This window comes from Acomys russatus, chromosome 7 (assembly GCF_903995435.1).
Source record: "Acomys russatus chromosome 7, mAcoRus1.1, whole genome shotgun sequence".
NCBI lineage: Eukaryota > Metazoa > Chordata > Mammalia > Rodentia > Muridae > Acomys > Acomys russatus.
This window is the reverse complement of record NC_067143.1, coordinates 60292825-60305577: the sequence shown is the minus strand read 5'-3', so window position 1 is coordinate 60305577 and position 12753 is coordinate 60292825. Positions and strand designations below refer to the sequence as shown.

At 51.0% G+C, this 12753-nt stretch overlaps 1 protein-coding gene across 6 annotated transcripts in view; it reads right to left on the bottom strand.

Annotated features, from left to right (window-relative positions):
- The window catches only part of Ampd3 (adenosine monophosphate deaminase 3), a 46492-nt gene that overhangs the window by 22689 nt on the left and 11050 nt on the right, over positions 1–12753 (bottom strand). For all 6 annotated transcript variants that reach the window (XM_051149224.1, XM_051149222.1, XM_051149219.1 and 3 more), the window contains exon 3: positions 1177–1381. In XM_051149224.1, the coding sequence (XP_051005181.1) occupies positions 1177–1381 (205 nt within the window). The remainder of the gene's footprint in view (positions 1–1176; positions 1382–12753) is intronic.

Here is a 12753-nt window from a genome sequence, read left to right as displayed (position 1 = left end):
TCTTCTGGCTCATGAGGTCAGTGGGGCTCTTAGTCACATGTTAAGCACTGGATGTTTCCATAGGTTTCACACTCAGAGATGCGCCCCATCTCTGGGGGCCTTCATCCTAGTCATTCAGTGAGGACGAGTGTCACAGACGTCTGGCTGTGCTTAATGAGATGCAGACGGACAAGCAGGACAAGAGAGGGGGGACACCTCAGGGCAGTGAGAAGGCTGGAGGAGCACAGTGAGGAAGGCTAGACCTGGGATTTTTCCTCCCCTGCTTCACAGCATCATTGGTTTCACCGAAATATTATGAGCCTCCGAATTCTGTGCACCTGCCTTCCAAGGCTCTGATATTCACATTTCTCCTGACTGCCTCAGGATATGCACATGGGAGGGCAGGAACAAGGAAGGAAGAAGGGCGGTAAGGGGCGAGCTCATACGCTCCGCTGAGCATGCATTCAGCCCACTTCTTCTATCCTCCTAGTCTGTTTTTCTGCTCACGTGCGCGAAGCGGTCAAGAGGCTAAAGCTGAAAGCCAGGAATTGGCCTCAGGGCCAGAAAACAACAACAACAACAACAACAACAACAACAACAGCAACAACAACAAAAACCTGCATTAGTTCCCATCTAAATTCCTATTCCCAAGAAGTCAAGGTGCATGTGGTACAACCACACAATGGAATACTATGCACTCATAAAGAAGAACAATAGTATGGCATCATAAACTAATATAGCATCATCTCAAAGGGAATTGTTCAGTAAGAAAGGCTTGTTCATGTTCTCATCAAGAGCCTCTCTTACTGGCTGAGGGATTTCTGGCCTGTATTTAAAGATGCTGACCCAAGCGTGTAAGAGCTAACTTTACACAAGTCTGTACTATCATAGTTTCCACTGTATGCTGGGAATGTTGGTAGCTTCAGTTGGCGCCCTTCTCAGAGAGCAGATTACTAGGCTGAGGAACACACAGAACCAACCGGGCACAGCCGTAATAAGCCACCCTGAAGTCCTTGGTCTTGCCCACCAGGATGGGGCAGCTCCCTAGACATGCCCACACTCCCCGAGTCTCCACTAGGGCCTCCTTTCTCCCCACGTCCCTGGGCCCCCTTTCCAACACACACACACACACACACACACACACACACACACACACACACACACTGGGCCAGGCCTCAAGGGTGGCTGGGACCTTACCCCGGCACAGTAATCTCCACTGATGGTGACCCGCTGATATTCAGGCATGGCATAGGATACTGGCCCAGGCTTGGAAGTGGCTCCAGGGACCAGAGGGCTTGCAGGAGACATGGCCGGACTGACAGTTGGAGGGCCCTTCCAGTCTGGTTGTGTTGGCATCTGCAGCGACAGAGACTGTGACCGGATCATCTTGAAACTCTTCTTTCTAAGAGGCAAGGACAAGGGACAGGAGCGACGTCAGCTGCTAACAGGAAGGCAGGAGGCAGGAGATTCCGCTGCTATCAACCACTGGTGCTGGGTACCACTAGGAAGCTTCTAGACGGCTGGGAGATGGCTCAGTGATAGAGCACTTGCTGCACAAACGTGAGAACCCGGGTTCAGAACCGCAGCAATCACACAGCAACTGGACACCACTGTGGGCGCCAGTAACCCCAGCACGAGTGGGCCCCGGGCCTCTCTGGCTAGTCAGTGGAGCTGAAACAGAGAGCTTTGGGTTCAGTGAAGAGACTGTCCCAAAAAAATAAGGCAGAGAGCAATAGAGGACGACGTCAACCTCTGGCCTCTTCACCTGTTCCCACAACTACACAAATGCACATATACACACAGTTCACGTTGCTTATAACTTCCCGCTCTTAGCCCTCCAGACACTGCACCTATCTATGGCCACACCTCACTGCGGAGGGTGGAGTCTGTATGGCCCATGGCACATGGCACTAGGTCAGTGCAACAGGCCAAAGACAGACAAACACAGACCACACGGCCAGGGGCTCCAATACCACAGAGCAAAGACGTGAGGGTGACACTGAGTCAGAGAGGCATCCCCCAGGGTGTGGACAGCAGACTCTCTTCAAGTAAACCAAACTCTAAGCCCTGACAAACAAAGTCTTCAAAAGATTGTGGACAGGGACACAAAGACACGACATTGTAGTTTGGACACAAATCTGGGCACAGGGACCGGGTAGGATGGGTGTGATGACTTTGTCAACCTCTTTGGTTAGGGCCCAGAGACAGAAAGGGCTTTTACATAAAATCACACAGCGAGGCAGTTGCTTTCTCCAGCCATTAGAAAGCTTCTCCTTCCTCAAGCCTGGCACCTGCCGCCATCCTGGCAGCAGCTGGAGCTGGCACGGATCTGCACGCATTTCTGCTATAGGAGAGGGGCTGTCTGGTGTGAGGCCTGGACCCCGGACTTGTTCTGGTACAGAAAGACAAATCACAAAGCTGGTTGAAAATGCTGCAAGTTCATGATTACTTGTAAGTCTGTTTGTGATGGCTTGGCTTCCCTTGTTAACAAAATAAAAACGACTCGATTGACATCACACCAAGTCTCGCAATCCCCAGGAAGGAAATTACTCAGCACTGGGATGATGTCATCAGTACACCAGGATGATGTCAATGTCACCACTACAGCTGGACTCACCCTCTAAACTGTAAGCAGCCCCAAACTAAATGCTTTCTTCCACACGTTGTCTTGGCCATGCTGTCTCTTCACAGCAATAGAAATGTAGCTAAGACATCCCTGGTGACACTGGGTGTAGGAAATCAGTCCATCCCCAATTAAGCCTCATGCTCACCAAGGGGCAGCCAGCTTCCTGCTGGCACCGTCCAGGTCTCCTCCCTGGCCAACCTTCCAGAACCCCATTCACCTCACTTGCTTGCCACAGGCCTCTCTGGTTCTGACTTGTCTGCCCTCAGGACCGGTGTTTTCACCTCCCTGAGACAAGGTGTTTACACCTGGGACGGGCGCTTTCTCAGGAGGTGCCTCCCCAGGGGCTTGCCTGACTGATGAACCAGGGCTGCTTCAGGAAGCAGAACCCCAGGAAATCCCGCCCCAGGTTTCCCCTGGCCTGCTGTCCTTCACCTGGAGCTGAGCCAACATCCTGCCCCTAGAAACACAGATGCCAGAGTGACCCAGCCAGTCTGTCAGTGTTAGAGTCACCCTGGGCACAGGGCTCCCGTTAAGGCATCTTTTGGACATCTTGTCTCTGCCTAGCTCATCTCAGTTTCTGTGTCATGCTTGTGCCTGTCTATTACTGTGCCATCATTCATCACCCTCTATCCCTCAGTCCAGCCTGGGAGTCTGGTCCAACCAAGGAGCAGCAGTGGGTAAATTTCTCAGGGGAGCAACAAGGCAAATGGGTAAAAACAAACAAACAAAAAAATGCAGGCAAAACTCTGAAGACTGCCTAAGTCAAGAGCCTGCCAGGCTTCTCCATGAATGCCCCAGTAGGAACAACCACATCTGTCCCACTGAGGAAGGCCATTCCCATCGGCTGGTACCCAAAGAACCCTCCTTCTTGACCATATTCACTGCGGCTCCAGCCAGACTGTCACCCACGGTGAAGATGTGGCTCAGTTGGTAGAGTGCTTCCCTAGAATTCATCAAAGCTCCCGTGTGCTCCCCTGTACCATAGACATCAGGCCTGGTGACACGCACACCTGCAATCACCAGCAGGTAAAGTTAGAAGGATCGGAATTCAAGGTCATGTTAGCTATTCATGGAGCTCAAAGACAGCTTGGGCTGCATGAGACAGACTGTCATACAAAAACATTCACAGGCTGAGAGCTCTCAGGCCCAGGGTTTGGTTTAAAATGCCTGGCCACCTCCTAAGGTGGCTGTCACCCTGGAGGAAGGGTGGGGGAATCACCATCAGCTCATCACTAAACTGTCACCAGGGAAGGAGAAATGCTGGTGTCCACTGCTGCATGCCAAATCGCCACAGACTTGACGTCTTGAATCCATGCCCATTTGTGACTTCCCAGTTCTGCAGTTGACAAGTTCATCTGGGATTGGCAGGGCCCCGAGCTAGGCCACCCAAGAGTTGCCCTGGCCTCTCTGATAAGAATTCACTTTTAAGATTAGTCAGGTCAGTTGGGCATGGTGGCGCACACCTTTAATGCCAGCACTCGGGAGGTAGAGGCAAGTGGATCACTGTGAGTTCGAGGCCAGCCTGGTCTACAAAGTGAGTCCAGGACAGCCAAGGCTACACAGAGAAACTCTGTCTTGAAAAACAAATCAAAACAAAAACAACAACAACAACAAAAAGACTAGTCAGGTCACATGGCGGTTAAGACTGAGACACCCCCAGTTTCTCGGTAACTTGGCCAGAGGTCACTTCAGTCCCTACAGACACTAGGCCAGACCTCTGTCTTCAGTCAGGAAAACCCTGTGTGTTCTGTGTGCCCAGACGTCCCTGTCCGTGCTTAGCCTGGAAAAGCACTGCTGTGAAGCCTTTGTAATTAGGTGTGGTCCACTGACAACTTCCCTAAGCTTAAGGTCAGCATAATTACAGGGCAGCTTATAGCCACTGAGTCTGGAGGCCAGACAGTGACATCTTGGAAGACACATTCAAAAAATTCTGCCTGCGGGGTGAGGAGAGATGGACCAGCAGGAAAAGTCCTTGGCATATAAGCATTAAGATCTGAGTTCAGATCCCAGAACCCTCATACATGGATCACAGACCAGTACACACACACACACACACACACACACACACACACTAGTACACACACATACTTAGTATACATACAAAAAAAGAAAAAATAATATTGATTAATTAATTAATTCTGCCTACAATGGACCAGTGGTGACTAATACACTAGCATCCACACAGCATGTGTGCATGTGAGTGTGTGCACATACACCATACCCACAGACAGGCCCCTCTCCCTTCAAGGCTATATGAGCCCTACATGTGTCATAATAATAAGGCACACAGAATTACCAAAAGCTTCAGCAGAGTTAGAGAACCAGGGGATCTTTGGTGCTCAGCCCTGTCTAAACAGCCTAGCCTGACAGCTCAATGACAGGGCTCTTCACGTACCTGAGTAGGGCATCAACATTCAATTAGTCATTCAGCAAACATTTACCGAACACCTGTTCCTGGCCAGGCCAGTGCGAGATACACAAACACTCACAGGGCCAAACAAAGTGTGACCTGTTGCCATTAATATAAAGCAGTTTGTCACCAGGGACTCAACTTTCTGTCCACAGCCGCATCTGTCGCGCCTTGTGCTAACCTCTAGAGCACCAGGGCTAGTCAGCTCCCTCCAGCACAGCTAGCCTGCCTCCTTCCTTCCTCCAGCCACCGGGCAGAAATACCCTGCTTGCCAAGCAGCTGGCAGGGTGTGCCGCTGCGAGGGCACGAATTCCATACCAAGCCTGGGGGCTGGGCTTGGGAGTAACTTCATCAGCCGCCCTAAGATGCATGACCCTTGTGGGGCCGCAGGGAGCTCCTGGCTGGCTAGGCTCTCGAGACAATAAGGTAACCCAGTATGTCACCTCCTTGTGTCTGCCCAGTGGCCCCACCTGTGCTATGGCCCTTCGCCACCCCTGCCATTCATCACGTCCCCACCCCACTCTGCCCTTTCCCCCAATGCCTTCTTGTGATATCTGATTCTCATCTTAAACCCAAGGCCAGAACTCTACATGGAGGGTCTTCTCAGAGCTTTCTGAAGCCTCCACCCTGGTGCATCAGCCCAAGGCCAGCTAGCCAGGCAGGGGCACCAATGCAAGCCTCTCACCAAACTCTCAGGAATGCACAGTGAAGCAAGGGGCCACTTTACAAAGCTGAAGGCCAGGCTCTGGGTAGTGGCAGGTACATCAAACATAACCCCAGGTTCCGTGGGCTCACCAGGACCACAGAGATAGGCCCGGAAAGTGGGACAGATGCTTGATGTGTAATGTGGTCGTGTCATGGGGTATTTTGGGATCCCAGAGGAGACACCTAATCCAGATTGGGCGTGGGGACAATAGAGCAGCAGGGACAGAGGGAGCGGAAGGAGGCTTTTAGAACGGCAGACTTTGTCGAAGCCACCCTGCAGCACGCTTTTTCATTTCAGCCATCCCTCTACCTCTGGGTAAGAAGCAAGACCCTAAAGTCAGAAGGCAGCAGCCAGTAAAGACTGGCTAGCCATGCACTCTGCGCGCCACTGAGAGGGACAAATTTCTCCACTTGCGTAGGCTCAGCTGGTCACTGAACTGTTCCACATGGAAATGGGATCGCTTCTAACCCCACCCACCCCACCCCCGTGTAAGGAGGGAGGCAGCTGAAGAGATGGCACATGCTGTGTGCCTGATGCCAGGCGTCCCAGCATGTGTGCAGAGGAGAACATGGAAGGAGCTGGCAATGGGTCATGCTGTGTGCTGAACTCCCTAATTGTCTCCAGACAACGTGTGGAGAGCACAGGGTGGAGGCCACTCACCCCATGGACACTCACTCCAGGTGACATCCAGGTGGTAGCAACCTGACTAGGAGAGAATGGCTTCCCCACACCCAGGAGCCTATCAGGTGTAGAGACTTGCTGCCCCGCCTTCTCTGTCTGTCTTGCTTGTGCGGTTTGTCCTTCTGTCCCAGACTGACCAAGGACAAACCCCATTTGCCTCAATGCTATTCCCGTGGCCTCATCACACTTTCCCTAACCCTTCCCAGCTGTCTCTCCTCCCAAAAGAGCCCAGTGGTCAGAGTGAAACATATTTATTTGTTTGTTTGTTTGTTTGTTTATTATATGCATGTTCGTGTGTATGCACATGTGTGAGGTAGGTATGCACGTGTGTGTGTATGTGTATGTGGAGGCCAGAGGGCAACATCAGTTGTCCTCCTTAATGGATCTCTCCACCTTGGTTTTTGAGACAGGATCTCCCACTGAACTTGGAGCTACCACTTCTGCTAGACTGGCTGGCCAGCAAAGCCAGAGATCCCCCCCCCCCCGCCTCCACCTTTACAGAGCTGCAATTGTAGGTGCACACAACCACGCCCAGCTTCTTTTTATTTTCGGGGGAGGGGGGGTTGAGACAGGGTTTCTCTTTGTAGCCTTGGTTGTCCTGGACCCGCAACTCACAGAGATCTGCCTGCCTCTGCCTCCCGAGTACTGGGATTAAAGGTGTGTGCCCCACGCTCGGCATCATACCTAGCTCTTTATGTAGGTGCTAAGGATCGAACTCAGGACCCTACGCTTTCACAGTGGCCTTTAAAAATGGCACCACCCCCAGCCCCCGCTTGTTGCCTTTTATATTAAATGTTACAATTTCTGCCCTTCATTGTAAAAGCAGATGAATTGGATGCCTCTGATAAAGCTTTATCAATAACTATGAAACTTAAAAAAAAATCATGCCCTCTGATTTAGTAAGCTTCGTAAAACAAAATAATTTTATGGGACTTCAGCTAAACTGTGCTCAATTCATAACATGTAGGCATTTATCAATTTTACTCAAAAGACTTCTCAGGAAGGCAACTGTTCTAAATAGCCAAATCCTTCCCCCAAGCCTGTCCCCTTTATATCCTATTTAAAAGTAACTGTAGAAGGCATCCTCCAATGAAATCCCTAAATCCTGGGCTCTTGGTCAGGACACACAGGACAATTTTTGAAATTCTTTCTGGATGACTCAGGCCACCCTCGTGTTGTTCAGTCACGATCTTAGAGACATTTTGTCCCTAGTCTTCTAGGCTTCAAATCCTCGTAGTGACTTTTCATAACCGCTGTCTCCTCCCTCAGTGCTGACTGTCAAACAAAACAATAGTGAACGCAGGGAGATGCTGCCAGAGCACGCTCAGCTATGAGGGGTACCGGCTGGCTCACTTAACTCTCCCGGGCAGGTCCTTTGACCATGTTCATGATATAAACCAGGAGACAAGATTAGGCCACCAGAATAAAATTCCCAATTGTCTCCTTCAAATCTGCCATGGTACTGAAAAGCAGGGTATACATGCTTATAAGAACATGTCCTAAAATAAGGAGACAAGAGAGGAGGTGGGAGGATAGAAGAGGTGACAGGTAAAGAGCATCAGGTTTCTTCTGGGAATGATGACAAAGTTCAAAGCCTGGGCATGGTGGTACATACCTGTAACCCCAGTGCTTAAAAGGCTGAGATGGAGAATCTTGAACTCAAAGCCAGTATCAGTCTCATAGCAAGACACCCTCTCCCTCTTCCATATGCATATACATATATGATATGTGTCACAGACATACGTAATTTAGTCTCATATATATTACATGATTATGTACATACGTATGTATGTAGACACACATGTAATTAAAGCTAGACTTTCTTGTGTGCACCCGTAATTCCAGCAAGGGGAGGCTGAGGCAGGCTGAGGTAGAAGGATGCTTATGAGTTTGAAGTCAGCCTGGGCTGTATAATCAGTACCAGACCGGCTAAGGACACAAAGCAAAGCCCTGTCTCAAATAAACAAAGTTAGTTAACTAAATTTAAATTTTAAAATAATAATATATTCTCAAATTGATCATGATACTGGAGACATAGGAGTAAATACACTAAAACCCAGTGACTTATACCCAGGAGATGGCACGAGAGTGATCTCAGTACAGCTGCAAAAGAAAAAGAAGCAGGGAAGGCAAAAACAGAACTGTGGAGATGACGGCACTGTCGCAAGCACACACGTTGCTCAGGAAATTTCCCGCCTTGGCCTCACAGTTGGCTGAGTTCCCACACACGGTTTGTAGGAGGTGAATCCTGCAAGTGTCAGGGTCAGATAAGGTAAAGAGTGAACCCAGGTCAGCACTTTAGCCGGTGTTGGGTCAAAAACTTCTAGGCCCTGACCAAGCAGTGTATTGTTCTTACACGTTTAAACACAGTAACATTTGGAATAAAGTCTCCACGGAACAATTATCCCGGCAAAAGTTCATGGATTGGAACACTGGAACTCTCCTGCATCTCTATAGCAAAAGCACCTGTGACCTTTAGCTTAAGAATGAGTTCTACCTGGGCCTGATGGCGCATGCCTGTAATCCCAACACTCTGGGAGGCAGAGGCAGGCAGATCTCTGTGAGTTCAAGGCCAGCTTGGTCTACAAAGCAAGTCCAGGACAGCCAAGGCTACACAGAGAAACCGTGTCTTGAAAAACAAAATGAAACAAAACCAAGAAGGAGTCCTATTGACTGATAAACAGTGTTCAAGATAAAGGCCTGGGGGGAGATACTTTGTAATAAACATAGAGATGGGTTCCATTTGTTAGGAGTGCCAAGAACATGGGGCCTCTTTCATACGGATGGACTCTAATCCCGAGAGACAGACAACACTCAGGATACCAGCCTAAGCAATGCTCAGTGTTTGGGGAGATTCGGGTGAAGGCTGGCTCCATAGAATAGCAAAAAGGCCACTAGGCTGTTAGGCAGCATCCACTCCAGCCTGCTGGGTGAACGTCAGTCATTTTCTTCCCTTGAGGAAAAAAAAAGCCTGCATGTTTAGCAATTCTGTTTTTTCTACTGCTTTCTGTAAACTGTGTCGTATATACATGTGAGGAAACGAACACAAGACCTGAGGAAGCACACGTCAGCCTCAAAGAGAAAACAAGACCCTCTGGCAAAGCCAGAGCTCTCCAGTCTGGGCTTGCCTCCAAAGGATACCTTCATAGGCAGCCCTCCCTCCCCCCCCACCCCCCCCGCCCCTTCAGACCCTCCTCCACCCCTCCCCCCCTCCCCCCCGCTGAGTCCTAGCAGAAACCTAGCTGCTGTCAGAGGCAGCCAGCTTCAATGAGTGGTCCAGCTGGCTGCAGATCTGGGCCTGACCCACAAAGTTAGCAGCCCCCGAGTTGGTCTCCAGCTCCCCCCCCACCCCCGGGGCTGTGTCTGAACCTTGCCCTGTTCCAGGAGCTGGCAGACTGCCAGGTGGCAGAAGCTCATCTTTCCTGCTCACAGCTCAGCTTCCGGCTTGTGCCTCCATCTTTGATGTAGAAAGAGCCGTGGGTGTTTTGTCTTGTCTAAATAAGAGAAGGTAGGCATGGTGTCATAAGAAGAGCCTTCTGCAAGCACCACGGGTATTCAGAGCAGCTGGAGTGTGGGACAAGGGTGTGTCCCAAAGTAGAAGCCCCATTTGGTGTCACAGTCGCAAGCAGACCCATAGGCTCGGGATCTGGAGACCTGCTGCCGCTTTCAGGCCTGTGTCCCGAGGATCCTTGTCACCACTTATCTCAGAAAATCAGGAGGAATCACTGATGGATGAGGAGCTGGGAAGGTGCCCTCCCTGGAGGTGATGGTGGTACCTGGATGGCTACATAAAGGCACCTCCACTGAGCAGGGAAGTAAAAAGAAGGACCTCTCGTGTGAGTGGATTCAGCCCCAGGGGCCCCTGAGATAGCTGACCCACAGTCAAGGGGCCAGGTGTCTTTCAGAAATGACACTATGGTTGGCTTTTCTCCACGTGTCATTCAAATGCAGCACCAGGGAGCAGCATCAGGTGTCACTCCAGAGGGCGGGAGAGTGTCCCAGGTAAAGTGTGGGCTCACAGGATATGCCCTGTCACTTACTGTGGCCCCGTGCAAGTTGACTCAACTTCCAAGAGTTCTGCTTGCTTAGTCAGCCACGTTGAGACACCGAGAGCACCTACTCTGGGGTTCATACGAGGAGGAAGAAAGGAATGCAAACTCGGAGGCCAAGGATTTGGCTCACCACCAGCCTGCAACAGCACTGGGTGCTATTGCTGCCCATCTCCATAGCAGGAAGCCAGGTGGCAACATTTCCGTGGTGAACTATGACCCAGGCAAGCCCTAAGCCTTTTACATATGCTAATTTATTCATTCTTCAATGCCCCATGACCACTGTCAACCCCACTTTTCAGATGAGGAAAATGTTGGGGCCCGAGAGAAGTTTCTTAATTTGCCCAAAGTCACAGAGCACGCTAACGAGTGGCAGAACCCAGCTGTCCTGGGCATGGTGGTAATGGAGGTTATGGAGAGGCAGGATGCTTTTCCTCTGCTGACACTCATGGATCTCCAATGTGGCCAAGGCCTAGGCTGGACCCTGGCAAGGCAGTGAGAGGCAGATACAGTCCCCAGGCCAGGGAGTCAAATGGATTCAAACCAGGAGACTTCCACCCAGCCGAAAAGAGAGAGTGCATTTCTAGGGCGTTTGCAGCCAGCTCTCTGGAGACCGTGGAGTGCCTTTTGGATAGAGTGTAACAAAGCTTCCATTTTGCCCTGGGCCTGGGCTCTGGTGGGAAAGCACAGGCTCCCTCTGCAGATGTCTATGGAAACTCGTCTCAGACACTTTTTTTTTTTAATTCCTGGTAATACCAATGCCAGGAACTCCTGCTTTCATTATGAAGGCCCAGAAGACCCTATTCACAGCACACACAAGGCCCTGCAGAGCAGTCAGCCCCTGAGGCCAGCCCTTGTTATGCCAGGGTGGTGTAGACAAGGGGGGCCATAGTCTGACTCCGTTGTACTTCCTGGGGTGAGGATGGCCCTAGGTCTGGGGCCATCTACCTCTAAACACAGGATGGCACTTAGGGGCCTTCAAGGGTACAAGGCACACGCGAGGAAAACAGAAACTGACCTTACAGATGGCCAGGCTCTGCCCCTGCCTTTTTATACAAGTATCAACTTCACCCACCCAAGGAAATGCCAAAATCCTATCCTGCTGAGAAAAAGGACGGTGAGGCTTAAAGGGAGGACCCCTGGGTGAGGGGTATGACTCAGACTCAGCCCATAGAAGGCTCACCTCACACGCAGAAAGCCCTGGGTTCCCTCCCCAGCACCACAAAAAACAGGTATGGTGGTGTGCGCTTGGAACACCAGAACTTAGGAGGTAGAGGCAGGAGGATCAAGAGTTCACAGCCAGCGTGGGCTACATGAGACCCTGCCTAAAAAAAAAAAAAAAAAAACCGAAAGAAAGAAAGAAAGTAAAAAGTAAAATGCGGACCTTGTGAGGGGTCTGTCCCAGAGTAGTGTTTAGAGTTCTTGGTTCTGAGGCTTTCTTAGCTGCTAAAGTCTGCAGGGTGCAGGACACACCAGGGCCCCACTAACAGCCCTGCTAGAGTCTCCCCGGCAAGCTTTATTCCTCTTTAATTCTTCTTGCCCAGGAAAAGTAGACTAGAGCGCATGAGAACTTCCCCCGGCCCCGTTGCTCTTCCCTGAGGTCCATATTATTTACCAGGAGCTCATGGCGAGCCTGGTAGGACTCTGCTCACCTCCAGCCACAGGGCAGAGGACTATTTCCTGTGACTGCATGGGGCAGCCTTGAAGGTGTCAGGAGCCATGGCTCTGATCGACTTGTCTCCCTGTCAGGCTGCCACATGGCCCAGCCCACAGCCAGCCTTGAAGCATCGACTAAAACCACACTCGGCCACCCCATTTTTAAACAGCGCACTTTCAGTCTCATTCTCACCTGCTCCTCCCCCAGCCCACCTTCCTTATGCATCCACCTCAGAGCACCTGTGCTGAGCTTGAGCCGTTTGTCCTCGGTCCAGTCTATACCCTCTCCTCTCTTTCCCGGGGGGGTGTCAGCTGGCTTCGGAACTACATTGGGCCGACCACAGGATCGATTGGCCTTCTGGACTAGATTGTGAGAGCCCAGAAGGCCCAGGAAGGGTGAAGCTAGGGACAGAGTCCTGCCCTTCACCTAGGCCCTGGAGGCAGCTCCCAGCTGCTGCCTGGTCTAGCTTTCCCAGGTGAGCTCAGGCCCAGAGGCAGCCTTAGCACATCACTCTATTATCTCTCTCACTTAGAGGTGGTGACTGCCCCCCAACCCCTGCATTTCATCTCAGGGAAAAGCGCTCCCTCACTTGTCTTCTCCAATCTCCATGAGTCATGGAACCAAGTCTTTACATTAAAATTCTAT